General features: G+C 44.5%; 1 protein-coding gene across 25 annotated transcripts in view; it reads right to left on the minus strand.

Annotated features, from left to right (window-relative positions):
- Positions 1-27,522, minus strand: part of SFI1 (SFI1 centrin binding protein) — a 113,415-nt gene that overhangs the window by 56,862 nt on the left and 29,031 nt on the right. For 18 of the 25 annotated variants that reach the window (XR_012089479.1, XR_012089482.1, XR_012089480.1 and 15 more), the window contains 3 exons: positions 26,452-26,523; positions 10,040-10,150; positions 6,388-6,482 (listed from right to left, as the gene is read on the minus strand). Coding sequence is in view for 20 of the 25 variants with exons in the window: in XM_073006797.1 (XP_072862898.1) it covers positions 6,388-6,482; positions 10,040-10,150; positions 26,452-26,523 (278 nt within the window). In the remaining 5 variants the exon portion in view is untranslated. Of the gene's footprint in view, positions 1-6,387; positions 6,483-6,988; positions 7,135-10,039; positions 10,151-10,537; positions 10,561-26,451; positions 26,524-27,522 lie in introns of those variants that run through there. The other 7 variants (XM_073006790.1, XM_038007576.2, XM_073006800.1 and 4 more) reach the window with 5 other exon arrangements.

Genomic DNA, 27,522 nt, shown 5'->3' on the forward strand with positions numbered 1-27,522 from the left:
AACACGGTGAAACCCCATCTCTACTAAAAATACAAAAAAAAAAAAAAAAAAAAAAACTGGAATTCAAAGTTTAAAATCCTCCAACAAAGAAAATTCTAGGCCTAGACCACTAGGATTACAGTGGAGAATTTTACTAACCACTGAAGGATGAAATAATACCAACTCTACAAATTTCTTTTAGAAAATACTTCCCATTTTGGGAGGCCAAGGCGGGCAGATCACGAGGTCAGGAGATCAAGACCATCCTGGCTAACAGGGTGAAACTCCGTCTCTACTAAAAAATACAAAAAATTAGCTGGGTGTGGTAATGGGGGCCTTTAGTCCCAGCTACTCGAGAGGCTGAGGCAGGAGAACAGTACGAACCCAGGAGGCAGAGCTTGCAGTGAGCCAAGATCACGCCACTGCACTCCAGCCTGGGCGACAGAGCGAGACTCCGTCTCAAAAAAAAAATAAAAAATAGAAAATACTTCCCAACTCATTCTACGAGGCTAGTATTACCTGAACCAAAACCAGACAAAGATATGACAATAAAAGAACACTAAAGACCAATATCCCTCATGAATACAGAAGCAACCCCACCCCCCTCAACAAAACATTAGCAAATTGAACCCAGCAATATATAAAAAGAGTGGTATTAATCTGTGGAACATGGCTGGGTACAATGGCTCATGTCTGTAATCCCAGCATTTTGGGAGGCCGAGGCAAGTGGACTGCTTGAGCCCAGGAGTTTGAGACCAGCCTGAGCAACAGTGCAAAACCCCATCTCTACAAAAAAATACAAAAGAAAATTAGCTGGCCTTGGTAGCATGCGGTTGTGGTCCCAGCTTCTCAGGAGGATGAAGTGGGAGGATCGCCTAAACCAGGTAGGTCACGGCTACTCTGAGCTGTGACTGCACCACTGCATCCCAGCCTGGGCAACAGAACAAGACCCTATCTTTAAAAAAAAAAAAAAAAAAAAGTAAGAATGTGAAGCTGATTCAAAATCTGAAGAGCAGCTGGGCATGGTGGCAAGTGCCTGCAGTTCCAGCTATTCAGGAGGCTGAGGCAGGAGGATAGTGTGAGTGCAGGAGTTCAAAATCAACCTGGGCCAAACAGTAAGACACCATCTCAAACAAACAAACAAAAAAGTTGAAAACCAGTCTATATAATTAATCTTAACAAAAGACTAAAAAAGAAGTCATCTCACAATCATCTCAATAGATACAGGAAAAACAGTTCAAAAATAATTCAACATCTATTAACGATTAAAATGCTCAGAAAACTAGGAATAGAATTTCCTTAACCTGATGAAGGACAGGTATAAAAAAACATACCACGAACATCCTATTTAATGATTAAAAGCTGAATGCTTTTCCCTTAAGATCAAGAACAAAGCAAGGATGTGTCCACTGTTACCACTGCTATTCAATATCATACGGAAGCCCTAGCCAGTAAAATAAAAAAATGAAAAGAGGGCCGGGAGTGGTGGCTCACGCCTGTAATCCCAGCACTTTGGGAGGCCGAGGCGGGTGGATGAGAGGTAAGCAGATTGAGACCATCCTGGCTAACATGGTGAAACCCCGTCTCTACTAAAAATACAAAAAAATAGCTTGGAGGGCGCCTGTAGTCCCAGCTTCAGGAGGCTGAGGCAGGAGAAAGGCGTGAACCTGGGAGGCGGAGCTTGCAATAAGCTGAGATTGTGCCACTGCACTCCAGCCTGGGCGACAGGGTGAGAATCCATCTCAAAAAAAAAAGAAGAAAAAAAGAAAAAGAAAAAAGAAAAGAAGAGGAAGGAATAAAACTGTATCCATTCATAGACAATTTGACTGTCTACATAGAAAACTCCATGGAATTTACAAAAAAGCTGTTAGAAATAATAAATGAGCCAGGCAAAGTGGCTCATGCCATTAATCCCAGCACTTTGGGAAGTCAAGGCAGGCAGATAATGAGGTCAAGAGATCGAGACCAACCTGGCTAACATGGTGAAATCCCGTCTCTACTAAAAATATAAAAAATTAGCAAGGAGTGGTGGCAGGCACTTGTAGTCCCAGCTACTTAGGAGGCTGAGGCAGGAGAATGGCATGAACCTGGGAGGCAGAGCTTGCAGTGAGCCAAGATCGCGCCACTAAACTCCAGCCTGGGTGACAGAGTGAGACTCTGTCTCAAAAAAAAAAAAAAGAAAGAAAGAAATAATAAATGAACTTAGCAGGGTTGTAGAATATACAAGATCCATATGTAAAACTACAGAAAGTTTAGAAGAAAACGTAAGAGGAAATCTTTGTGACCTTGGGTTAAGGCAAAGTTCTTAGAGATGACAGCTAAGATATGCTATCAAAAAATATAATCCAGCTGGGCACAGTCGCTCCGACTATAATCCCAGGGCTTTGGGAAGCTGAAGTGGGAGAACCGCTTGAGGCCAGGAGTTTGAGACCAGCCTGAGCAACAAAGCAAGACCCCCATCTCTACAAAAAATAAAAACCTTAGCCAGGCATGGTGGGGCATTGCCTGTAGTCCCAGTTACTTGGGAGGCTGAGGTCGGAGCCCAAGAGTTCCAGGCTGCAACGAGTTATCATCACACCACTGAACTCCAACCCAGGCAACAGTGGGACTCTCGCAAAAAAAAAAAAAAAAAAATCCATAAAAAAACAATAGTTTGGACTTCATCAAAATTAAAAACTTTTCCTCTGCAAAAGATACTGTTAAGAGAACAAAAAGACTGGGAGAAAACATAAGCAAATCATGCTTTGACAAAATGCTTGTAACAGAATGCATACTTTACAAAACTAGGCTGGGCTTGGCGGCTCACACTTGTAGTCCCAGCACTTTGGGAGGCCAAAGGCAGGTGGATCCCCTGAGGTCAGGAGTTCCAGACCAGCCTGGCCAACATGGTGAAACTCTGTCTCTACTAAAAAAATACAAAAATTAGCTGGGCATGGCAGCACACCATGTAGTTCCAGCTACTCGGGAGGCTAAGGTGGAAGAATCGCTTAAACCCAGGAGGTCGAGGTTGCAGTGAGCCGAGATTGCACCACTGCACTCCAGCCCGGGCAACACAGCAAGACTCCGTCAAAAAAAAAAAACTGTCAAAACAAAAAGACTCCCTGTCAAAAAAAAACCAAACCTAACAAATAAAAAACAAAAAACAAACCTCAACAAGAACACAAACAACCCAATTTAAAAGGACAAAAGATCATGAACAGATACTTCACCAAAAAACAGATATAAATAGCAAATAAGCACAGGAAAAGATACTCAACATCCCTAATTATCAGAGAAATGCAAACTAAAACCACAATGAGATATCATCTTACACCAGTCAGAACGACTATTATTAAAAAGTTAGGTTGGGTGTGGCGGCTCTGCCTGTAATCCTAGCACTTTAGGAGGCTGAGGAAGGAGAAACACTGGAGCCCAGAGGTCCAAGACCAGCTTGGGCAACATACAAGACCCTGTCTCTACAGAATATAAAAAGTTAGCCAGGCGTGGTAGCACATGCCTATGGTCCCAGCTACTCAGGAGTCTGAGGTGGGAGGATCACTTGAGCCCAGGAAGTCAAGGCTGCAATGAACTATGACCAAGCCACTGCACTCCAGCCTGGGTGACACAGCAAGACACCCCCCATCTAAAAAAAAAAAAAGAAAAAAGATGTTGGCATGGACACAGAGAAAGGGAACACTTTAACACACTGGTGGTGGGAATATAAATTAGTTGAGCTTCTATGGAAAACAGTATGGAGATTTCTCAAAGAACTAAAAACAGAACTACCATTCAACCCAGCAATCCCACTAGGGGGAATATACCCAAAGGAAGAGAAATTATTATATTAAAAAGACACCTGCACTCGTGCAGCACTATTCTCAACAGCAAAGTCACAGAACCAACCTCAGCATCCATCAACGGATACAGAAAATATACACCACAGCCGGGCGTGGTGGCTCATGCCTGTAATCCCAGTACTTTGGGAGGCCGAGGCAGGCAGATCACTTGAGGTCAGGAGTTTGAGATCAGCCTGGCCAATATAGTGAAATCTTATCTCTACTAAAAATAAAAAATTAGTCAGGCATGGGGGCACATGCCTGTAGTCCCAGGTACGGGATAGGCTGAGGCAGGAACAAAGCTTGAACCCAGGAGGTGGAGGCAGCAGTGAGCTGAGATCACACCACTGCACTCCAGCCTGGGTGACAGAGTGAGAAAGAAAAAGAGAAAGAGAAAGAAAAAGAGAAAGAGAAAGAAAAAGGGAAAGGGAAAAGGAAAGGGAAAGGGAGAAGGAAGGAAGGAAGGAAGGGAGGGAGGGAGGAAGGAAGGGAGGGAGGGAGGGAGGGAGGGAGGGAAGGAAGGAAGGAAGGAAGGGAGGGAGGGAGGGAAGGAAGGAAGGAAGGAAGGAAAAGAAAGAAAAGAAAGGAAAGAAGGAAAGAAAAGAAGGAAAGAAAGAAGGAAAAGAAAGAAGGAAGGAAGGAGAGAAAGAAAGAGAGAGAGAAGGAAGGAAGGAAGGAAAGAAAGAGAAGAGAGAAGAAAAATATATACCATGGAATACCACCCAGCCATAAAAAAGAATGAAGTCATGCCCTTGGCACCAACATGGATGGAACTAGAGGCCATTATCCTAAGTGAACTCAGAAACAGAAAATCAAATACCACATGTTCTCATTTATAGGCAGGAGCTAAACAGCTGGTACTCATGGACATAACAGTGGAGATAATAAACACTGGGGACTCCAAAAGAGGGTAAGGGAGGGTGGAAGAGGGACAAGGGTTGAAAAATTACCTATCATGTACAATGTTCACTATTTGGGTAGTGGATACTCAAATCTCCACCATTATGCAGTATACCCATGTAACAGTAATTTTTAAAAACCCACAATTAAATGCCTGTATACACCCACTAGTATCGCCGAAGAAAAAATTTTAATGACAATACAAAGAGGTCAAGAGGATGTAGAGCAAGTAGAACTCTCATGAATTACTGGTGGGAATGCAAAATGGTACAGCCACAATAAAAAAGTTTGCCAGTTACTTAGAGAGTTAAACTTAAGGCCAGGCATGGTGGCTCACACCTGTACTGCCAGAACTTTGGGAGACTGAGGCAGGTGGACTGCTTTAGTCCAGGAGTTTGAAACCAGTCTGGGCAACATGGCGAAAACCCATCTCTACCAAAATCCAAAAAATTAGCTGTATGTGGTAGTGTGTACCAAAGTCTTAGAACTGAATATCAAAAAGAATGAATCTTACTGTATGTAATTAAAAAAAAAACCACCACCAAACAGCATAAGTTACTTACCAGTGAAACAGTGCATTTGGTGCAGTAACTGTGAGGCCTGGGTAAGAGCTTTTCATACTTTGGGAATACAGACAGGGGAAAGACCACTGGCCTGGGGGAGATCAAGGAAAGCTACACATTTAAATGGGCCGGAAGGAAGAACTACAGGGACAAAGATAGAAAGATAAGGAAGTGCACATCCAGTGTGTCAAGGGCAGACGGTGTAGAACAGAAGAGATGAAGACCTTGTATGACATACCAAGCAGGGTTGACTTTACGTAAAGGAGTGACATGATCTTATCTATGTCTTACCACTCTTGTAGCTATGCGTACAATGAGAAGCAGGAAAAAATAACTGAGAGAGATTAATGAAGAGGTACTTATAACACTCTGGGAAAATGATGAGGATGACTCTCAGGAAGTAGCGATGCAAATATGACTGCAAGTGATGCCTCAGAGGGCCATCTTAAAAGATTAGGTCAGTGATGACATGAGGCATGAGGAACGGACACCGTTCCTAAGTAAGTCTTCGTAGACAGGAAAAGTCAAAGGAAGCGCAGGTGTAAGTGGGAGGGGAATTGACAGGTTGTACTCGTGACTTGCAGAGTTTGAGGTACCTTTAGGACATGTTGCTGCTAATGCAGTCTGTATTATCATTTTGAAACCCCATGTCTTTTCCCTTAGACTCTCCACATGTTTCACAGAGAAACCAGACTCTGACCAGAGCTAAAGTGGCCACAGTATCACTAAGGGACAACTTGAGCAAAGCAGATCAACAAAGAGCACTGCAGTTCTACTCCAGAGTCTCTGGGCAACTTGACACAGCAAGATAGACGGCAGCCCCAGGCGCCACAGGAGAGTCCCAGCCAGCACACTGAACCCGCAGGCCAGGAACAGCCAGTCCATACAAATTCTGATTAAATGAGCTTTAAGGGCTCAAACCATGCCATATGGAGAAAACCATAGGGATCCAATCGTACAGGTGCCCACTCAAGAGATCACACTTTCTAAAAAAATATGAAAGAGAATCAAACAAATCTTCCTTGGACCTAGAGTTATTTTTCTCTCTGAGACAATGTGCTTGTCCTTCCTATGATGTTCTGCACAGTAAATGTGGGCATCTTCTTCATACATGGACTTCTTTTTCTCACCATGAACCTCGGCTCTAGTGTACTTGTTCCTCATCTCCTGCTGCTGACGCACGTAGGTCTTCCAGGTCTGGAACATCAGGTTATACAGGTAATACCTGAGGACCCAAAAAAAGCAAACGGCATTTCTTTAAAATAAAACAACAGGCCGGGCGCGGTGGCTCACACTTATAATCCTAGCACTTTCAGAGGCCGAGGCAAGGAGTTCAAGACCAGCCTGGCCAATATGGTGAAACCCCATCTCTACTAAAAATACAAAAATTAGCCGGGTGTGGTGGCACACGCCTGTAATCCCAGCTACTCCAGAGGCTGAGGCAGGAGAATCACTTGAACCCAGGAGGCAGAGGTTGCAGTGAGCCAAGATCGCGCCACTGCACTCAGCCTGAACAACAGAGCAAGACTCTGTCTCAAAAAAACAAACCACAGCAAAACAACTCCTAATCCAACACACCAAGTCTGTTCTATACTCAGAAGAAATTAACATTGACGCTTCTGATTTAAAAACAAAAAACAAAAAAAAACCATATCTGCACCAAAGCTAAAATTTCATTTCCTACAATCACAATGAACTCTATTCTCTTTGAAGAAGAGTCATTCTCCATACCTTAACGTGTCACTGAGGAAGCAAAGACTTGACTGCTCCAAGAATAAGTTCACTTTCATCATCCACAAATTCATGATGTTTGGGCCGGGCAGAGTAGCTCACACCTGTAATCTCAGCACTCTGAGGGGATGAGGCAGGCAGATTACCTGAGGTTGGGAGTTTGAGACCAGCCTGGTCAACATGGTGAAACCCCGTCTTTACTAAAAATATAAAAATTAGCCACATGTAGTGGCATATGCCTGTAGTCTCAGCTACTCAGAGGCTGAGGCAGGAGAATCGCTTGAACCCGGGAGGCGGTGGTTGCAGTGAGCCGAGACTGCTCTACTGCACTCCAGCCTGGGTGACACCAAGACTCTGTCTCAAATTTAAAAAAAAAAAAAAAAAAAAAATTCCATGATGTTTGGAAAGACAATCTTGTCCTTTTTTTTTTTTTAAACACAGGGTCTCACTCTGTCACCTAGGCTGGAGTGCAGTAAGGTGAACATGGCTCACTGTAGCCTTGAGGCCTCCGTGGGCTCAGGTACTCCTCCCACCTTGGCCTCCGAGTAGCTGGGACTACAGGAACACACCAACCACTCCTGGCTAATTTTTGTATTTTTTTGTAGAGGGGGCTTTTGCCATGTTCCCTAGGCTGGTCTCAAACTCCTGGGCTCAAGTGATCTCTTGCCCCGGCCTCCTAAAGTGCTAGGATTATAGGTGTGAGCTACGGTGCCTGGCCGACAGTCACATCTTAATTATCTTAACTATCCACACTGTAAAAAACATCACTTCTCGTTTGCACTACAATATGGTCATTGACGCCTTTTCCTTCTTCTTGATACATACGCCATACATTTTAAGACTTTCGTCTCTTCATATTTTCCTAGTTTTAAATATATTATTAACATTCATTTTAAAAAGTTTTTTCTTTTTTTGAGACAGAGTCTCACTCTGTCGCCCAGGCTGGAGTGCAGTGGCATGATCTCAGCTCACCGCAACCTCCAACTCCTGGGTTCAAGCAATTCTTCTGCCTCAGCCTCCCGAGTGGCTGGGGACTACAGGCACATGCCACCATGCCCAGCTAATTTTTTTATTTTTTTATTTTTATTTTTTGGAGACAGAGTCTTGTTTTGTTGCCCAGGCTGGAGTCCAGTGGTACGATCTCGACTTACTGCAGTCCCTGCATGCTGAGTTCAATGAATTTTCTGGTCTCAACCTCCCAAATAGCTGGGACTACAGGAGCATGCCGCCACACCCGGCTAATGTTTTTTGTATTTTCATTGAGATGGGGTTTCACTGTGTCGCCCAGCCTGGAATTTTTGTTTTTTTGTTTTTTTTTTAAGAGAGACGAGGTTTCACCAATGTTGGCCAGGCTGGTCTCGAACTCCTAACCTCAAGTGATCCACCCGCCTCAGCCTCCCAAAGTACTGGGATTACAGGAGTGAGCCACCACACTCGGCCTTCCCCATATATTCACTACTGCAATTCCTAGGCCTTGATTTCATATTCTATCTGCTTATTAAAACAACTCAGTGTGTCTATATTTTAATCTGAAATATCCATAAATGAGAACTCTTGTTCCAAAGAACCTAGACAAAGAAATGACTACAATAAGAGTTAATACCATTTTAAATATACAATCTATAAGAAATGACATTCAGGTTTTTAAAAAAGGTCTAAAAATGTATATTTGATATAATAATTCTCAACTGTTACTTTCCCCTTCACTTATCCCTGGGAATGTGAATATCAAGGATTAAGAGTTTTTTCTTTTCTTCTTTCTTTGTGTGTGTGTGTGTGTGACAGGATCTAGCTCTGTTGGCCAGGCTGGAGTGAGTGGCACAATCTCGGCTCACTGAAATCTCTGCCTCCTGGGCTCAAGCAATCCGCCTGCCTCAGCCTCCCAAGTAGTTGAGACCACAAGCGCACATCCCTACACGCTGCTGGTATTCTGTACTTTTTGGTAGAGATGGGGTTACATCATATTGCTAAGGCTGTTTCTCAAACTCTTGCGCTTAAGTGATCCACCTGCCTCGGCATTCCAAAGTGCTGGGATTACAGGCATGAGTCACTGTGCCTGGCCTCTATTTTCTTAATATTCTATGTTGGGCATATATTTTCTCCCACAATCAATGTAAATTAGAACAACTTATTATTTTTAAAACAGGGTGGTTTCACGCCTGTAATCCCAGCACTTTGGGAGGCCAGGGTGGGAGGATCACCTGAAGTCAGGAGATTGAGATCAGACTGACCAACATGGAGAAACCTCATCTCTACTAAAAATACAAAATTAGCTGGGCATGGTGGCGCATGCCTGTAATCCCAGCTACTAGGGAGGCTGAGGCAGGAGAATCACTTGAACACAGTGGGCTGAGGTTGCAGTGCACCACTGCACTCCAGCCTGGGCAACAAGAGTGAGAGTCCATCTCAAAAAAAAAAAAAGGCCAGGTGCAGTGGCTCACACCTGTAATCCCAGCACTTTGGGAGGCCAAGGCGGGCAAATCACCTGAAGTTAGGAGTTCGAGACCAGTCCAGTCAATATGATGTAACCCTGTCTCTACTAAAACTACAAAAATTAGCTGGGCATGGTGGCGCATGCCAGTAATCCCAACTATTCGGGAGACTGCGGCAGGAGAACTGCTTGAACCTAGGAGGTGGAGGTTGCAGTGAGCCAAGATCGTGCCACTGCACTCCAGCCCGGGCAACAGAGTGAGACTCTGTCTTAAAACAAACAACAAAAAAAACCCAGAATACTTTCAGAATTAGAAATTATATAGAAATGAAAATCGGTGGGAAAATCCCATTCAAACTATTAGCATAACCAACACATACCGGTTACCTGAATTAGAGGTGTGGGAGGTGTGTGTGTATGTGTGTCTGTGTGCACGTGCCCAGCATGTGCATGCATGCTTGGGTTCAATTTGGAACTTTGATCTTGCTAACTCTAAAAATGATTTGAATAAAAACCAAAAGTGATCTAAAGTTTGCTTCTTTTGACCATAAACATGCCAACGCATAATCATCTGATAATGTGCATCAGTAAAACTGAAGGAGTATAACATGAAACCTGACCTGTAGTGACAGTCAGCTCGAACACAGAGTTTCCACTCACGATGGAAAACCCACCACTCTTCTTTCCATTCTTCGAAGACCTTCCGTAGTAATTGCTGCTCATAGTAAAATCTAGGGCAATACAAAAAAATCATATATATATATATGATGATGTTGGAGCTAACATCTCTTCTCAAATCACAGTTTCATATTGTTGCCTTCTCACAAAAAAGTATGGCCGGGTGCAGTGGCTCACACCTGTAATCCCAGCACTTTGGGAGGCCGAGGCGGGCAGATCACGAGGTCAGGAAATCAAGACCATCCTAACACGGTGAAACCCTCTCTCTACTAAAAACAAACAAACAAACAAAAAATGAAAACACCAGCTGGATGCAGTGCCTCACGCCTATAATCCCAGTACTTTGGGAGGCCAAGGCAGGTGGATCACAAGGTCAAGAGATCAAGACCCTCCTGACCAACATGGTGAAACCCCATCTCTACTAAAAATGCAAAAATTACCTGGGCATGGTGGCACGCGCCTGTAGTCCCAGCTTCTCAGGAGGCTGAGGCAGGAGAACTGCTTGAACCCGGGAGGCAGAGGTTGCAGTGAGCTGAGACTGCGCCACTGCACTCCAGCCTGGTGACAGAGCAAGACTCCGTCTCAAAGAACAAAAAGTAAACACCAAGATAGATTAAAAATAGAGGCCAGGCATGGTGACTCAAACGCTTTGAGAGGTCAAGGTGGGAGGACTGCTTGAGACCAGGAGTTCAAGACCAACCTCGGCAACATAGCAAGACTCCATCTAGGGCTGAAGTGGTAGTTTATGGCTGTAATCCCAGCACTTTGGGAGGCTGAGACAGTTGGATTGCTGGAGTTCAGGACCAGGCTGGATGTCATGGTGAAACCCAGTCTCTAAAAAAATAAAAAAATAGCCAGGCATAGTGGGGGCATGCTCTTGTAGTCCCAGCTACCTGGGAGGCTGAGGTGGGAGGATCACTTGAACCCAGGAGGCAGACATTCCAGTGAACTGAGATTGCACCACTGCACTCCAGCCTGGGCAAAAGAGTAAGAGCCTGTCTCAAATACAAGGGGAAAAAAAAAAAAAAAGGCCGGACACGGTGGCTTACACCTGCAATCCCAGCACTTTGGGAGGCTGAAGCGGATGGATCACAAAGTCAGGAGTTCGAGACCAGATTGGCCGGCATAGTAAAACCCTATCTCTACTAAAAATACAAAAATTAGCTAGGCATGGTGGTACATGCCTGTAGTCCCAGCTACTCAGGAGGCTGACGCAGGAGAATCGCTTGAACCTGGGAGGCAGAGGTTGTGGTGAGCCGAGATCGAGTCCCTGCACTCCAACCTGGGCAACAGAGTGAGACTTTGTCTCAAAAAATAAATAAATAAATAAGATAGAATAAAATAAAATAAAACACTCCATCTCTACCCAAAAAATAAAAATAAAAAAATTTGTGACGATGTCTCACTATATTACCCAAGCTGTTCTCAAACTCTTGGACTCAAGCGATACTCTCACCTGAGCCTCCCAAAGTGCTGGGATTACACACATGAGCCACTGTACCCAGCTCTGAATTTTTTTTTTTTTTTCCAGATGGAGTTTTGCTCTTGTTGCCCAGGTTGGAGTGCAATGGTGTCATCTCTGCTCACTGCAACCTCTGCCTCCTGGCTTCAAGCGATTCCCCTGCCTCAGCCTCCTGAGTAGCTGGGATTACAGGCATGCACCACCACACCCAGCTAATTTTGTATTTTTAGTAGAGACAGGGTTTCTCCATGCTGGTCAGGCTGGTCTCATCAAACCCCTGACCTCAGGTGATCTGCCTATCTTGGCCTCCCAAAGTGCTGGGATTACAGGCTTAGTCACCGTGTCCAGCCCCCTCCAAATTTTTTTAGTTAGCCAGGTATGGAGGCATGCACCTGTGGTCCCAGCTATTCCAGAGGCTTAGGTGGGAGGATAGCTTGAGCCCCAGAGGTCAAGGCTGCAGTGAGCCGTGAATGTGTCACTGCACTCTGGTCTGGGCAACAGAGCGAGACCCTATCTCTTAAACAATCAAAAAAACTTAAAAAGAGGGAAAATAGACATATTTGGCTTTTTCAGGTCAGAATCTCAGAGCTACTTAAACTAGAAATGAGGTTAAAAATTTTCTAATATTGATTTTACTCATTAAAGATGTTAAAGTAAAATAAAAATCTGACTTTTTTTTGGAGACAGGGTCTCGCTCTGTTGCCCTGCCTGGAATGCAGTGGTGCAGTCACAGCTCACTGCAGCCTTGACATCCTAGGCTCAAGTGATCCTTTCACCTCAGCCTCCCAAGTAGCTGTGACTACAGACATGCTCCACTACTACGCCTGGTTAATTTTTTATTTTTTGTAGAGGCGGGGTTTCACTATGTTACCCTAGCTAGTCTTGAACTCCTGAGCTCAGGTGATCCTCCTCCCTTGGTCTCCCAAAATCTGACTTTTGTTTTGTTTTTGTTTTGTTTTGAGGCAGAGCCTCGCTCTGTCGCCCAGGCTGAGTGCAGTGGCCGGATCTCAGCTCACTGCAAGCTCCGCCTCCCGGGTTTTATGCCATTCTCCTGCCTCAGCCTCCGGAGTAGCTGGGACTACAGGCGTCCGCCACCACGCCCGGCTAATTTTTTGTATTTTTTAGTAGAGACGGGGTTTCACCGGGTTAGCCAGGATGGTCTCGATCTTCTGACCTCGTGATCCGCCCGTCTTGGCCTCCCAAAGTGCTGGGATTACAGAAAATCTGACTTTTCAAATACCATAAAGTGAATTGAAAATTACTATTTTTAATTTTTTATTCACCAGAATGAAAAATATTTTTATTACTAAAAAGTAGGAATGTCTTATTTACAAACATATGAAATTAAAGTTATAAAATAAGTAAATGCCTAACAATATTCCTAGTACTTAACAGGAACATAGGATATGAATTTAGCTGAAATCTGAAGAGGGGAGTTATAACAACAGCAAAAGATGAGTAAGAGAAATTAGTCAGGAAAAAGGTAATAAGGAACACAGAAGAGCAGTGACAGATTGTGTTGATTTTCTTAAATTTTTTTTGAAACAGTCTATCACCCAAGCTGGAGGGCAGTGGCATGATCTCTGCTCACTGTAATCTCCACCTCATGGGTTCAAGTTATTCTCGTGCCTCAGTCTCTCGAGTAGCTGTAGCTCCAGGCACATGCCACCCAACCGAGATAATTTTTTGTATTTCAGTAGAGATGGGTTTTCGCCATGTTGCCCAGGCTGGTCTCACACTCCTGAGCTCAGACAATCTGCCCACCTTGGCCTCCCAAAGTGCTGGGATTACAAGCATGAGCTACGCACTGGCCTGTCAATCACTTTGAATTTCTTTTCATGGTTCTGCAGGTTACTAACATGTTGCTCCTCCTAACCCACTCATAGTTTTGCTTTAATTTGAGACAGAGTCTTGCTCTGTTGCCCAGGCTGGAGTGCAGTGGCACGATCTCAGCTCACTGCAAGCTCCGTCTCCCAGGTTCTAACGATTCTCCTGCCTCAGCCTCCTGAGTAGCTGGGACTACAGGCGCATGCCACCACGCCCAACTAATTTTTGTACTTTTAGTAAAGATGGGGTTTTGCCATAATGGCTAGGCTGGTCTCGAACTCCTGAGCTTGGGTGGTCCACTGGCCTCAGCCTCCCAAAGTGCTGGGATTACAGGCGTGAGCCACTGCGCTCAATTCCACTCATGGTTTTTAAAAACTAGCTTACAAAGACATATATAAGGGAATTCACCTCACTATTGCTTATAATAATAACAAGAGAAGAGTGAAACACCACAAATACCCATCAAAAGAGGACAGGTTAATAATACAATTCAATCAATGCCATGCGCTCATTTTCTATGAATGAGGCAGACCTAAGGGTACTGAAGGGACAGATGCCTCAGAAAGTGATTCGGTGAAAAAATAAAATCACTGCATGGTATGTATAATATGGTATGTTTTTTAAAAAATTAGGTCAGGCGCAGTGGCTCACACCTGTAATCGAGCTCTTTGGGAGGCCAAGGCGGGCAGATCACTTGAGGTCAGGAGTTTGAGACCAGCCTAGCCAACATGGCAAAACCTACCAAAAATACAAAAATTAGCTGGGCATGGTGGTGCATGCCTGTAGTCCCAGCTACTTGGGAGGCTGAGGCACAAGAATTGCTTCAACCCAGGAGGTGGAGGTTGGAGTAAGCTGAGATCAGGCCACTGCACTCCAGCCTGGCTGACAGAGTGAGACTCTGTCTCAAAGAATGAATGAATAAATAAATAATAGTATTTATATATATATTTTTTGAGACAGAGCTTCCCTCTTGTCGCCCAGTCTAGAGTGCAATGGCACGATATCAGTTCACTGCAACCTCCACCTCCCAGGTTCAAGTGATTCTCCTTCCTAAGCCTCCCATGTAGCTGGGATTACAGGCATACACGACCATGCCCAGCTAATTTTTGTATTTTTAGTAGAGACAGGGTTTCACCATGTTGGCCAGGGTGGGCTTGAACTCCTGACCTCAGGTGATCTGCCTGCCTCAGCCTCCCAAAGTGCTGGGATTACAAACATGTGCCACCGCACCCGGCCTAATTTTATGTATTTACAGCACCCATATGTTGGAATACATCAAATATATACACACACACATATACACACTTGTGTACATATAAACAAGCATGTGTGTATGTATACATAAAATGATTATATCATACATATTAAAAGCCTGAAAAGACTCCAGAATATCAAACTAATGCCAGTAGTTCTCTCTTGGGGAGGGGGGGATTATAGGAGACTGGCTCCTAAACTGTATATTTCTATAATATTTGAAAGATTGTCGAACAGATTCATTCACAATTCTTTTTCTTTTTTTTTTTTTTTTTGAGACAGAGTCTTCTCTGTCACCTAGGCTGGAGTACAGTGGCACCATCTCGGCTCACTGCAACCTCTGCCTCTAGAGTTCAAGCAATTCTCCTGCCTCAGCCTCCTGAGTAACTGGGATAACAGGCACACGCCACCACGCCCAGCTAATTTTTGTATTTTTAGTAGAAACGGGGTTTCACCATGTTGGCCAGGCTGGTCTCGAACTCTTGACCTTGTGATCTGCCTGTCTCGGCCTTCCAAAGTGCTGGGATTACAGGTGCGAGCCACTACGCCCAGCCTACAATTCTAAAAAACTGTAATAAAAAGGAACCATTTGTACATGGTAAAATGAACATATCCATTTACCTCCTTCCATTCCCCATGCCGCATTAAATAACAGCAAATGTATTAAAAAAGGTGTAAGCCTATAAAGACCAAGAGAATAGGAGAAAGGGTGACAGCCAAGAGCTGTCAACAAATTTTAGTCAATTTTAGGCAAGAGAGTTGCAGATGAATCACCAGATCAAGGAGAGAACTAAGTGTTTTGTTGTGGGGGAAGAAGGGAGACAAGCAGCACCCACCCGGTGGCACAGGTCCCCCAGAAAGGGGTTGAAATGAGAAGTATCAGGAGACGAGGAGCTGTGAACTGAGATGAAAACACAGGATTGTTTGCAAGCCTGTGTGTCAGAAGCGGTTAGGCCCCTGGATCCCATTATTCACTCAAGCAGAGACTCAGGTGTATCTCTGGAGAGGCGAGCCACAGGAGAACTGGACTCCAGAATACTAGGCAAAGCTTGGAAGATCGTCCTAGACCAAAAGTCTACATACTGAACAATGAGACCTACCATCCCTTTTCCTGCTTGCAGCCAAGCTTATAATTAACACCTTCGGCTGGGCGCAGTGTCATGTTCGTAATCCCAGCACTTTGGGAGGCCAACGTGGGTGGATCACTTGAGGGCAGCCTGAGACCAGCCTGGCCAACATGGCAAGACCTCCATCTCTACTAAAAATACAAAAATTAGCCGGGTATGGTGGTGCATGCCCATGGTCTCAGTTACTTGGGAGGCTGAAGGAGACTCGCATGAACCTGAGAGGTAGAGGTTGTAGTGAGCCGAGATCATACCACTGTACTCCAGCCTGGGTGACAGAGTAAGATTCTGTTTAAAAAAAACAGAAAAAAAAAAACAAAAAAAACCAAAAAAAAAACTGTAGGCCGGGCGTGGTGGCTCACGCCTGTAATCCCAGCACTTTGGGAGGTTGAGGTGGGTGGATCACAAGGTCAGGAGTTCGATAGCAGCCTGGCCAAGAGGGTGAAACCCCATCTCTACTAATAATACAAAAATTAGCTAGGCATGGTGGTGGGCACCTGTAATCCCAGCTACTCAAGAGGCTGAGGCAGGAGAATTGCTTGAACCTCGGAGGCGGAGGTTGCAGTGAGTCAATTGCGCCACTGCACTCCAGCCTGGGTGACAGAGCAAGACTCAGTCTCAAAATAAATAAATAAATAAATAAATAAATAAATAAATAAATAAATACAAATTTAAAAATTTTAAAAATTACCACCTTCATCTCCATCCCACCCCATGCCAGAAGGAGTTGGAGGGTGTCTCTTTTGTCTGGGGAAAACTGATCAACCTAAGGGGAAAGGCCTTGAGAGACACAAACAGCTAGATTCCCTGGTGAAATCTACCCCAAAGCCTACAGTGAAGCCTTCAAGTTGTAAGTCCTCATGCTTACATATAAAAGCTTCTGGCTGGGTGTGGTGGCTCACACCTGTAATCCCAGCACTTTGGGAGGCCAAGGTAAGGCAGATCACCTGAAGTCAGGAGTTTGAGACCAGCCTGACCAATGTGGTGAAACCCCATCTCTACTAAAAATTCAAAAAGTAGCCAGGCATGGTGGTGCATACCTGTAATCTCAGCTACTCAGGAGGCTGAGGCAGGAGAATCACTTCAACCCAGCAGGCGGAGGTTGCAGTGAGCTGAGATTGTGCCACTGCACTCCCTAGGAATCTCAAAACTGACCTGCCAGGGTACCCTTCTAGGACAGGGCTTCATATGGAGGACAAACAGCCATGGGTAGAAAAAAATTTGAGCAGGGGAGGGTCAAAAGAGACAAGGAAAAGGAAGATCCAGACCAAGTGTGATAAGGGAACAAAACCAGGATACCCCATTACAAAAGCCACTACATTTCTGAACCCAGGAGGCAGAGGTTGCAGTGAGCTGAGACTGTGCCACTGCCTAGGCAACAGAGTGAGACACTGTCTCAAAAAAAAAAAAAAAGGCTTCTAAAATTAGCTTTTTAGGGCCCTGCTGTTAAATATAAACAGACAATATAAGAATCTCTTGACATTTGAGGAAAGGCTCCAACATGACACAGTGACCAAAAACACAAAGAAAAAAGGATCTTAGAAGAAACACAGTGTAAGCAGATAAAAATCTTAAAAACAAACCACATTATCCTCAAAAAATTTTGAGCCTCCAGGATACTATTAAAAAGAAAGGAAACATGCAGAGAACAAAAGAAGGTTTTAGAAATTAAAAAGGGAACATGCAGAGAACAAAAACAAGCTCTTGGAAATTAAAAATATGACAGCAGAAATGAAAAAAAAATCTAGAGGTGACACAAAAAGTTGGTTGGTCTTGTAGGCCACGGTAAGGACTATGGGCTTTTACTTTCAGCAGGAAGCCACTGGAAGTTTGACAGAATGATGTGACTTGATTTACTCAGACTACCTACTGAGAAGATACTGACTAGGGGCAAGACAGGAACCAGGAGACCAATGGGGAGTCACTGGAGTCACTTGAGGGAGAGATGCTGATGGCTTGGACCAGGTGGTAGCTACTAGAGGTCTCAAAAGTGGCTGGATTCTGAATGCATTTTGAAGGCTGAAGCAACATGATTTTGGCATTTGACATCTTAAATTGGGGTGTGAAAGAACAAGAGGTGTGAAGGATGACTTCACCGTTTCTGACCCGAGCACTTGGAAGGATGGAGTTTCCCCTGAGAGGGGGAAGATGACGATTTCAGTTTTGGACATACTATAGTGTGACACCCCGTGGAGTAGTCACGTATGTAAAAGTCCAGAGTTTCAAGGCAGAGGTCTTGGCTGGGCATACACATCTGAGAATCACTGTGAGATGTGACGAGATTTGATGAGATTTCGGCTGTGGGGCAGCTAGAGAAGCAGTGCAAAGACTAGGTGTTGGGGTATTTAGATGAGGAAGAAAACAAAGGAGAGTTAGAAAGGGCAGTCAAACAGGTAGGAGAAAAAACACAAGAGGATGGTAACTAGAAGCTGGGAGAAGAAAGTGATTCTAGAAGAAGGAAATGATGGACTCTCTAATGCTACCTGGTAGGTCAAGTTAAAGAAAGTTTAGGAATTCATCGACTGTAGCAAATTTAGTGACTTCAACAAAAACAGGAGAAATTCATCATGTGAAACACAGGAGAGGCTGCAGCAGTCAGGGGGCATTTCTGAAGTGAGGGTCTGATGTCTAGGTGCTACCCAAGCCATATATGAGGCTGCCTTAATATGTGAGTTGTGCCATTCACAGCTAAGTAGTTAGAAATCAATCTCATGAAGCCCACTAAGACTGAATACCCACACCTCAATTTTGACCTGCGGGCGCTGCCCTGTGACTTCCACCAAAACCCATTAAGAAGCTGTGTCCTTAAGGACTAAAGAAAAATTATACTCTGGAGAAATTGTACTTAAAAAAAAAAATGGTTAAGGATGGGTGCAGAGGCTCATGCTGTAATCCCAGCACTTTGGGAGGCTGAGGCAGGTGGATCATCTGAGGTTAGGAGTTCAAGACTAACCTGACCAACATGGTAAAACCCCGTATCTACTAAAAATACAAAAAATAGCCAGGCGTGGTGGCGCATGCCTGTAGTCCCAACTATTTGGGAGGCTGAGACAGGAGAATTGCTTGAACCCAGGAGGCGAAAGTTGCAGTGAGCCAAGATCCCACCATTGCACTCCAGCCTAGGCAACAAGAGCGAAACTCTGTCTCAAAAAAAACAACAAAAAACAACGCTAAAACATTAAGCACATAAAGGCATTATTCTGCAGTTTGTGGCATATTATTCCCGTCCAACACACCTAAAATTGAGAAATAAATAACTCAGTATGCAAAAAGACTAAAAACAAAGGTCAGGATGCCCAGTGTTCCCCCAAGTAACAAACAACCTACTTGATTTTAACAGATTGATATTTGATATTGATATGTAGATATTGGAAAATAACTATCCCTTCACAAGTTTCTAAGTCAATGGAAACAGTATCAAAATTCTAATTTCGGTAGCTGCTTAGAAAACAAATATTCTCGCTCTATCATTCTGTAATTTGCAAAATTGAGGCCTACAGGTATAACTATCCTCAGATCAAATAATTAGGTAGGGCCTGGGTTACAACCAAAGCTCAGGTCTCCTTAATTCTAGTCCAGTATTCTTTCCTCTACACCCAGCCACCACTGAAGAGCGAAGACATGAAAAACAGCACAATGCACATGTTTTAAAGCAGTGTAGCAGTGTCAGCTAGCAGTCACTGGCTAACCCAACACCCACGGCCAAGCCCTTTTTCTCATCAGTATCCACTACAGAGGACAGAAAGATTTCTTTCCCAACCTCCTCTGCAGCTAAAGGTGGCCGGTGACAAAGCTCTGGCCAATGAGGCAGAAGCAGAATGCGGTGGGGAACTTCCAGGGAAGTTTTCTTTCCTGATAAAAAGATCAAATGGACGCCTCCCTTACCCCCACCTTCCTGTGTAAAGCTAGAACAGTCATCTTGCAACTACGAAGTATCACCTATGAGGACAAAGGGCCAATGTGCTAAGGATGTTGAACTAGAAAGGTACTAGAAGCCTAAGCCTGAAACTAGATGACTGAACAGTTGAAGCAATACCAGTAACTGCCAATCTCCAGACGGCTTGTTTAAAAAAAAAAAGTAAATCCCCCATGCCTGTAATCCTAATACTTTTGGGAGGCCGAGGAAGGGAGGATCGCTTAAGCACAGGAGTTCAAGACCAGCCTGGAAAACATAGTCTCTAAAAGTAAAAAAAAGTTAACAATTTTTTTTTTTTAAAAAAAGAAAAAGCAAATCTTAATTTGTTTCAGCCATTGTTAGACTTTCTCTTAGAGTGAGTGTACTTCTAACATACAATCAGCATTTCCCAAGGACTTGGAAGGCATTATTTGAAATGAGGTTCCCAGTCAAATATGGTTCAAATATCAATAAATAAAATTGCGTAAAAAATGGATTTCAGGGCTGGGCATGGTGGCACACACCTGTAATCCCAGCATTTTGGGAGGCCATGGCAGGTGGATCACCTGAGGTCAGGAGTTCAAGACCACCCTGGCCAAAATGGTAAAACCCCTTCTCTACCGAAAATACAAAAAATTAGTAGGGTGTGATGGCGTGCACCTTTAATCCCAGCTAACCAGGAGGCTGAGGCAGGAAAATTGCTTGAATCCAGAAAGTGGAGGTTGCAGTGAGCCAAGATTGTGCCACTGCACTCCAGCCTGGGCAACAAGAGCAAAACTCCATCTCAAAAAAAAAAAGACAAAAAACAAAACAACTAGATTTTAGGAAAATAGTGGAGGTAGCAACACAGTTTTCAATCTTTGGATCCCCAAGTCGCATCTGAGAAACCTAACAATAGGAAAACCCCAAAATAGCCAATGAGTAGTCACTGGAAGGCAGAGATGCCCAATTTGAGATGAGCAGCTGAAACTATAAGTTTTATCCTCTCCAGCACCAGGGCTCACATAAGAACTGAAACAGTTAGAGCAGTCCAGCCCCTAGGGAATCTCAAAACTGACCTGCCAGGGTACCCTTCTAGGACAGGGCTTCATATGGAGGAGAAACAGCCACGGGTAGAAAAAAATTTGAGCAGGGGAGGGTCAAAAGAGACAAGGAAAAAGAAGATGCAGACCAAGTGTGGTAAGGGAACCAAACCAGGATACCCCATAAAAAAAGCCACTATATTTCTGAACCCTAAACAAAAACAACAGAAGCAGTTCTATGAAATTAGTAAAAATTAACTGAACCTTGACTCACTCTAAAAGCTCAGGATAATAAGGCAGGTGTGGTGGCTTGTGCCTACAGTCTCAGCTACTTGGGAGGCTGAGACAGAAGGATTACTTGAGCCCATGAGTTCAAGGCTGCAGTGAGCTATGATCACACCACTGCAGGGCAATATAGCAAGACCTCGTCTCTAAAGAATATATAAAGACATATAAATTTAAAAATTAAAATTCAGGAAAACTAATTTCACACAAAAATAAGTAATAAAATTAGCCAGGCATGGTGGTGCACATCTGTAATCCTAGCTACTTGGGAGGCTGAGGCAGGAGAATCACTTGAATCCAGGAGGCAGAGGTTGCAGTGAGCCGAGATCGCGCCACCGCACTCCAGCCTGGGCGACAGAGTGAGACTCTGTCTCAGCAAAAAGAAAAAAAGAAACAGACAGACAAAAAAAGGCCAAGCGCAGTGGCTCACGCCTGTAATTTGAACCCTTTGGGAGGCTGAGGCAGGCGGATCACAAGGTCAGGATTTCGAGACCAGCCTGACCAACATGGTGAAACGCCATCTCGACTAAAAATACAAAAATTAGCTGGGTGTGGTAGCGCGCATCTGTAATCCCAGCTACAAGGGAGGCTGAGGCAGGAAAATCGCTTGAACCCGGGAGGTAGAGGTTGCAGTGAGCCGAGATCACACCATTGCACTCCAGCGTGAGCAACAGAGCAAGATTCTGTCTGAAAAAAAGAATAAAAATAAAAATAAAAAAGTATTTGAGGCTGGGCGCAGTGGCTCATGCCTGTAATCCTGGCACTCTGGGAGGCTGAGTTGGGCAGATCACCTGAGGTCAGGAGTTTGAGACCAGCCTGGCCAACATGGTCTCTACTAAAAATAAAAAAGTTAGCTGGGTATGGTGGCACGTGCCTGTAGTCCCAGCTATGTGGGAGGCTGAGGCAGGAGAATCGCTTGAACTCAGGAGGCGGAGGTTGCACTGAGCTGAGCTCATGCCACTGCACTCCAGCCTGGGCAACAGGGTGAGATGCAGTCTTAGGAAAGAAAAAAAAAAAAAAAAGCATTTGAAGTTACATGAGGAAAGAAGATAAGGAGCAGAATGACATGCATATAAACATAAGTATGCCAGAAAGATTTGTCCACAAAAAAGAAAAAAAACCTTGTTTACCATCTCAAAACAAGATAAAAGATTATAAGAAAATAAATTCAAAGCTTCTGAAAACTAAGACAAGCAATGTATCTTCAAAAGAGCAAAAATTAGACTGACAGCTTAAAAATGGAAGCCATAAGACAGTGATGGAATATCTGGGAAAAAACCAGCAGCCCAGACTCCCATACCCAGTGAAAATACCCTTCAACGGTGAAGATGGAATAAAATATTTTTAGACAGACAAAATCTGAGATAATTTCTCACCAGCAGACCTACCCGAAAGAAAATACTCTAGGACCTTCTAATGATAGGAGAAGGAAAATTATCACAGATAGAAACCTGGAGATGTGAGAAGAAAAAGGGCAACAGAAAGGGTAAATATTTGTTGTAATGTTGGGGCAAAAAAAGAAAAATAAATGAAAAAGGAAGGGTAAATAGGATAAATATGTGAATAAATCTAAATAAATATTGGCTATACAAAATGAAAATAATAGGCTGGGCGCAGTGGCTCACGCCTATAATCCCAGCACTTTGGGAGGCTGAGGCGGGTAGATCACCTGAGGTCAGGAGTTTGAGACCAGCCTGGCCAACATGATAAAACCCTGTCTCTACAAAAATGCAAAAATTAGCTGGGTGTGGTGGCTCGCACCTGTAATCCCAACTATTCAGGAGGCCGAGGCTTGAATCCAGGAGGCAGAGGTTGCAGTGAGCTGAGATTGCGCCACTGCACTGCAGCCTGAGTGACAGAGTGAGACTCCGTCTCAAAAAATAAAATGAGAGTAATAATGTTTTATAGATTTAGAAATATACACAAAGAGAGGGAGATGGGCAGAGCTAAAGTATTCTAAGGACCCTGTCTTATCTAGGAAGAGGGTAAAAAAACAATTAACATTAGATTCTGGTAAGTTACAAATATACATTCATATTTGAATGAAAATACACATTCACATTTGTCACTTATCAGGACAGTCAGTAAAGGAAGAGTAAAAGAGAATATAACTTCTAAGCTAACAGTGAAGTCAATAAATATGCAATGAATTAAACAAAAAAGAGAGAATTCTGACAATAGCAATTTAGATCAATTTTCCCAATGAACAACAAAAAAAGTAGAGCAAAAAAAATTTATTTAATGCACTAAAGAGCTACCAAGGCAGTGAAGGAGGACATGCCCAAGATCCACGAGAAGGTGGTAAAACAGAGGTGAACGATGCCTAGCACTTGCAGCTGGGATGGGCTACAGCTGAAAACAAAGGGTTAACATGATCAGCTCTGCTGCCCTGCTTGCTTTTGGTCACTTGCTTCTTTTTTTTTTTTTTTCCCTTTTCTTTGAAGCTAAAGGCCACACCACTGAACACCACAACTTTTTTTTTTTTTTTGAGACAGATTCCCTTTCTGTTGCTCAGGCTGGAGTGCAGTGGCGTGATCTCGGCTCAATGCAACTTCCGCCTCCTGGGTTCAAGCAATTCTCCTGCTCCAGCCTCCCAAGTAGCTGGGATTACAGGCACCCGCCACCATGCCCAGCTGATTTCTTCGTATTTTTAGTAGAGACAAAGTTTCACCACGTTGACCAGGTTGGTTTCAAACTCCTGACCTCAAGTATTCCGCCCGCCTTGGCCTCCCAAAGTGCTAGGATTACAGGTGGGAGCCACCATGTCCAGCCTGAACACTTAAACTTAACTTTCATTGGCTACTTTGTAGATAACATTCACAGGTCACCATGGCAATGGTCACTTCAGTTATTTTTCAGGAACCTGGGCTAGCTCCTGCCCAGTTCAAACTGATGGAGACCACCAACCCTTCAACTGGGCCTGGGAAGGAGCCCTAGAGGGTCTTTTGATGCTTGAGGGCCAAAAACTCCACCCTCAGATCATGTTAATGCCTCTATTTTCTGTACATGTGTTCTATGACATGCCATGAACCCTGACTACACTTGTACATAATGTTACTTCATTATCCCCACTGCCAATCCACCCCAATGCACCCCACACCTTAAACCACCCCACTTCCCTAGCCCACAAATATCCCTAAGGCTTATCTCTGGGGAGGCCGGTTTGAGACCGGTTCTCCCACCTCCTTGCTCAGTGGCCTTGCAAGTAAGTTTTTTCTCTTTTGCAAAACCTGTGCCACAGTGATTGATTTACTACGCATGGGCAGAATGGACCTAGACCTGGCCGGTAACATAGCCACATCAGGAGCTTCACTGTAAACATACAAAAAGGAGACGATGGAACAGCAGGGCCCCTCATAAAGTATACAAAGAAAAGATTTCAGAAAACACACACAGGCCAGGTTTGCTTGAGAGACATTGAATGAAGGAGTCAGACTCAAAAAATGAAACAGGAAAGATTACAGTAAGGGAAAGAAAAGGGGAAGAGGGGAGCAGGAGGGAACCCACGACATTTCAGTTTTTAAGTGCTTACACTCTCGAAGGCTGCCAATTCTCCTTTTGAAACATACCTTGCACTGGTCCCTTCTCTCCAGCTCCCCTGCCTTCTGCACGGGGACTCCTGTGACTCTCTGTTGCAGTCCACTCTCAGCACTGCAGCTAAAGCAATTATAACCCAAAACCACAGCAATGGGCAGCCTTGGTCTATACAAAATCAGGCTATGACAGAGGGATTTGCTGCTAAAATTTCACTTCCTTTGCTAAAGCCAATTTTTCCCCCCAGGTTCTACACTTGATCAAGCCAATCTGTCAGTCTGACCAGTGCCCTGAAAGAGCTCAATTACTTCTCCTGGGCAAACACTTTTCCCAAAGAGATCTTATCTATCCTGGTTTACTTAAGTATGGTTCTTTTTTATTCTTATTTTTATTTATTTATTTGAGACAGTCTCACTCTGTTGCCCAGGCTAGAGTGCAATGGCACAATCTCGGCTCACCACAATCTCTACCTCCGGGGTTCAAGTGGTTCTCCTGCCTCAGCCTCCCAATTAGCTGAGATTACAGGCATACGCCACCACGCTCAGCTAATTGTCTTTTTTTTTTTTTTTTTTGAGACAGAGTCTTGCTCTGTCACCCAGGCCGGAGTACAGTGGTGCAATTGCGGCTCACTGCAGGCTCCGCCTCCTGGGTTTACGCCATTCTCCTGCCTCAGCCTCCCGAGCAGCTGGAACTACAGGCGCCCGCCACCACACCTAATTTCTTCTTGTATTTTTAGTAGAGACGGGGTTTCACTGTGTTAGCCAGGATGGTCTCGATCTCCTGACCTCATGATCTGCCCGCCTCAGCCTCCCAAAAGTGCTGGGATTACAGGCGTGAGCCACTGCGCCTGGCCATTTATTTTTTTGAGAGGGACTTTCGCTCTTGTTGCCGAGGCTGGAGTACAATGGCGTAATCTTGGCTCATTGCAACCTCTGACTCCTGGGTCCAAGCAATTCTCCTGCCTCAGCCTCGCGAGTAGCTGGGATTACAGGCATGCGCCACCATGCCCGGCTAATTTTGTATTTTTAGTAGAGACAGGGTTTCTCCATGTTGGTCAGGCTGGTCTTGAACTCCTGACCTCAGGTGACTCGCCCACCTCGGCCACCCAAAATGGTGGGATTACAGGCATGGGCCACCTGTGCCTCGCTGCACAGCTAATTTTTGTAGAGACAGGGTTTCACCAGGTTGGCCAGGCTGGTCTCGAATTCCTTTTTTTTTTTTTTTTTTTGAGACGGAGTCTTGCTCTGTCACCCAGGCTGGAGTGCAGTGGCCGGATCTCAGCTCACTGCAAGCTCCGCTTCCCGGGTCTACGCCATTCTCCTGCCTCAGCCTCCCGAGTAGCTGGGACTACAGGCGCCCACCACCTCGCCCGGCTAGTTTTTTGTATTTTTTTAGTAGAGACGGGGTTTCACCGTGTTAGTCAGGCTGGTCTCGATCTCCTGACCTTGTGATCCGCCCGTCTCGGCCTCCCAAAGTGCTGGGATTACAGGCTTGAGCCACCGCGCCCGGCTCGAACTCCTAACCTCAGGTGATTTACCCGCCTCAGCCTCCCAAAGTGCTGGGTTTACAGTCATGAGCCACCGCACCCTGCCTGATTCTTTCACTTGGTCACTTGCTTGTGATTTTTTTTTCTTTCTTTCTTTTTCTTTGAAGCTGAAGGCCACAGTAGCTAAAGGCCAGGACATTGAACACTAAAACTTAACCTTCACTGGCTACTTTGTAGATAACATTCACAGCTCACCACTAATAAAGCTGCAGTCAACTAACAGGTATGAAGTTACCACTACAGTACATGGTTATATTAGGGACTGTTTCTGCCTACTGGATTCTGGGGAGGAACAAGGGAGGAATGTAACAGCACAAGCCATAATGAAGTTTATATACAGGCTTAAAATAAAAGAAAACCCTAGAATGAACTCAACAGAATTATGGTGTTCTGAGCTAATACTACCTGGCTTTAGAGGGAAATACTCTTCCAAAAGTCATTCGAATCCATAAATATAAGAACTTTCTGGCCACGCATCTGAAAGAAGGAAAAAAAGGATATACATATTTTAAAATTCCATTTGGCTTACATCATCAGTTTTCTGGAAAGGAAAGGAAGCCTTTAAGGCCTCAGAGGGAGGGACGTTAGTATGAGTCAAAAGGTGGTATCATAGCTAATCTTGCATCAAACAGGGCATAGGATGGGGCAGATTTATAAAGCTAAAATCAAGCAGATTATTTTTAAAAAATATTTTCAATATAAATTGTCAATGAAGAGATAAAAACTTCAGAACTGACGTACAGGAAGTACATCATAATTCTTTTGTTCATATTATTCTTCCTACCTAAAATGCCTGGCAAATGCCCACTAATCCTGAACCTTCTCCAATGTAAACAGAGTGAGTAGCTGTGTACTCTCAGTACTCTGCTCAAACCCCTCCTGTAATGTGACACCATATCACAGTGATCAGCTCACAGGGTGTCTGTCATTCCCTCTGCACTGTGAGCCCCTGAAAGCAGAAATTGGTGCTTTATAGTACCTTCAGTACCTAGCACAGTGCCTGGTATACACACAAAGGTGGCTTGTCTTTTTTTATTTTGAGATAGCGTTTTGCTCTGTCGCCCAGGTTAGAGTGCAGTGGCGCAATCTCTGCTCACTGCAAGCTCCGCCTATCAGGTACAAGCCATTCTCCTGCCTCAGCCTCCCGAGTAGCTGGGACTACACGTGCACACCGCCACGCCTGGCTAATTTTTTGTATTTTTAGCAGAGACGGGTTTCACCATGTTAGCCAGGATGGTCTCGATCTCCTGACCTTGGGATCTACCCGCCTTGGCCTCCCAAAGTGCTGGGATTACAGGCATGAGCCATCACGCCCGGCCTTGTCTTTTTTTTTTTGAGATGGAGTCTCACTGTCGCCCAGGCTGGAGTGCAGTGGCGCGATCTCGGCTCACTGCAACCTCTGCCTCCTGGGTTCACACCATTCTCCTGCCTCAGCCTCTCAAGCAGCTGAGACTACAGGTGCCCACCACCATGCCC

The sequence above is a fragment of the Chlorocebus sabaeus genome, chromosome 19 (genome assembly GCF_047675955.1).
Source record: "Chlorocebus sabaeus isolate Y175 chromosome 19, mChlSab1.0.hap1, whole genome shotgun sequence".
Classification (NCBI taxonomy): domain Eukaryota; kingdom Metazoa; phylum Chordata; class Mammalia; order Primates; family Cercopithecidae; genus Chlorocebus; species Chlorocebus sabaeus.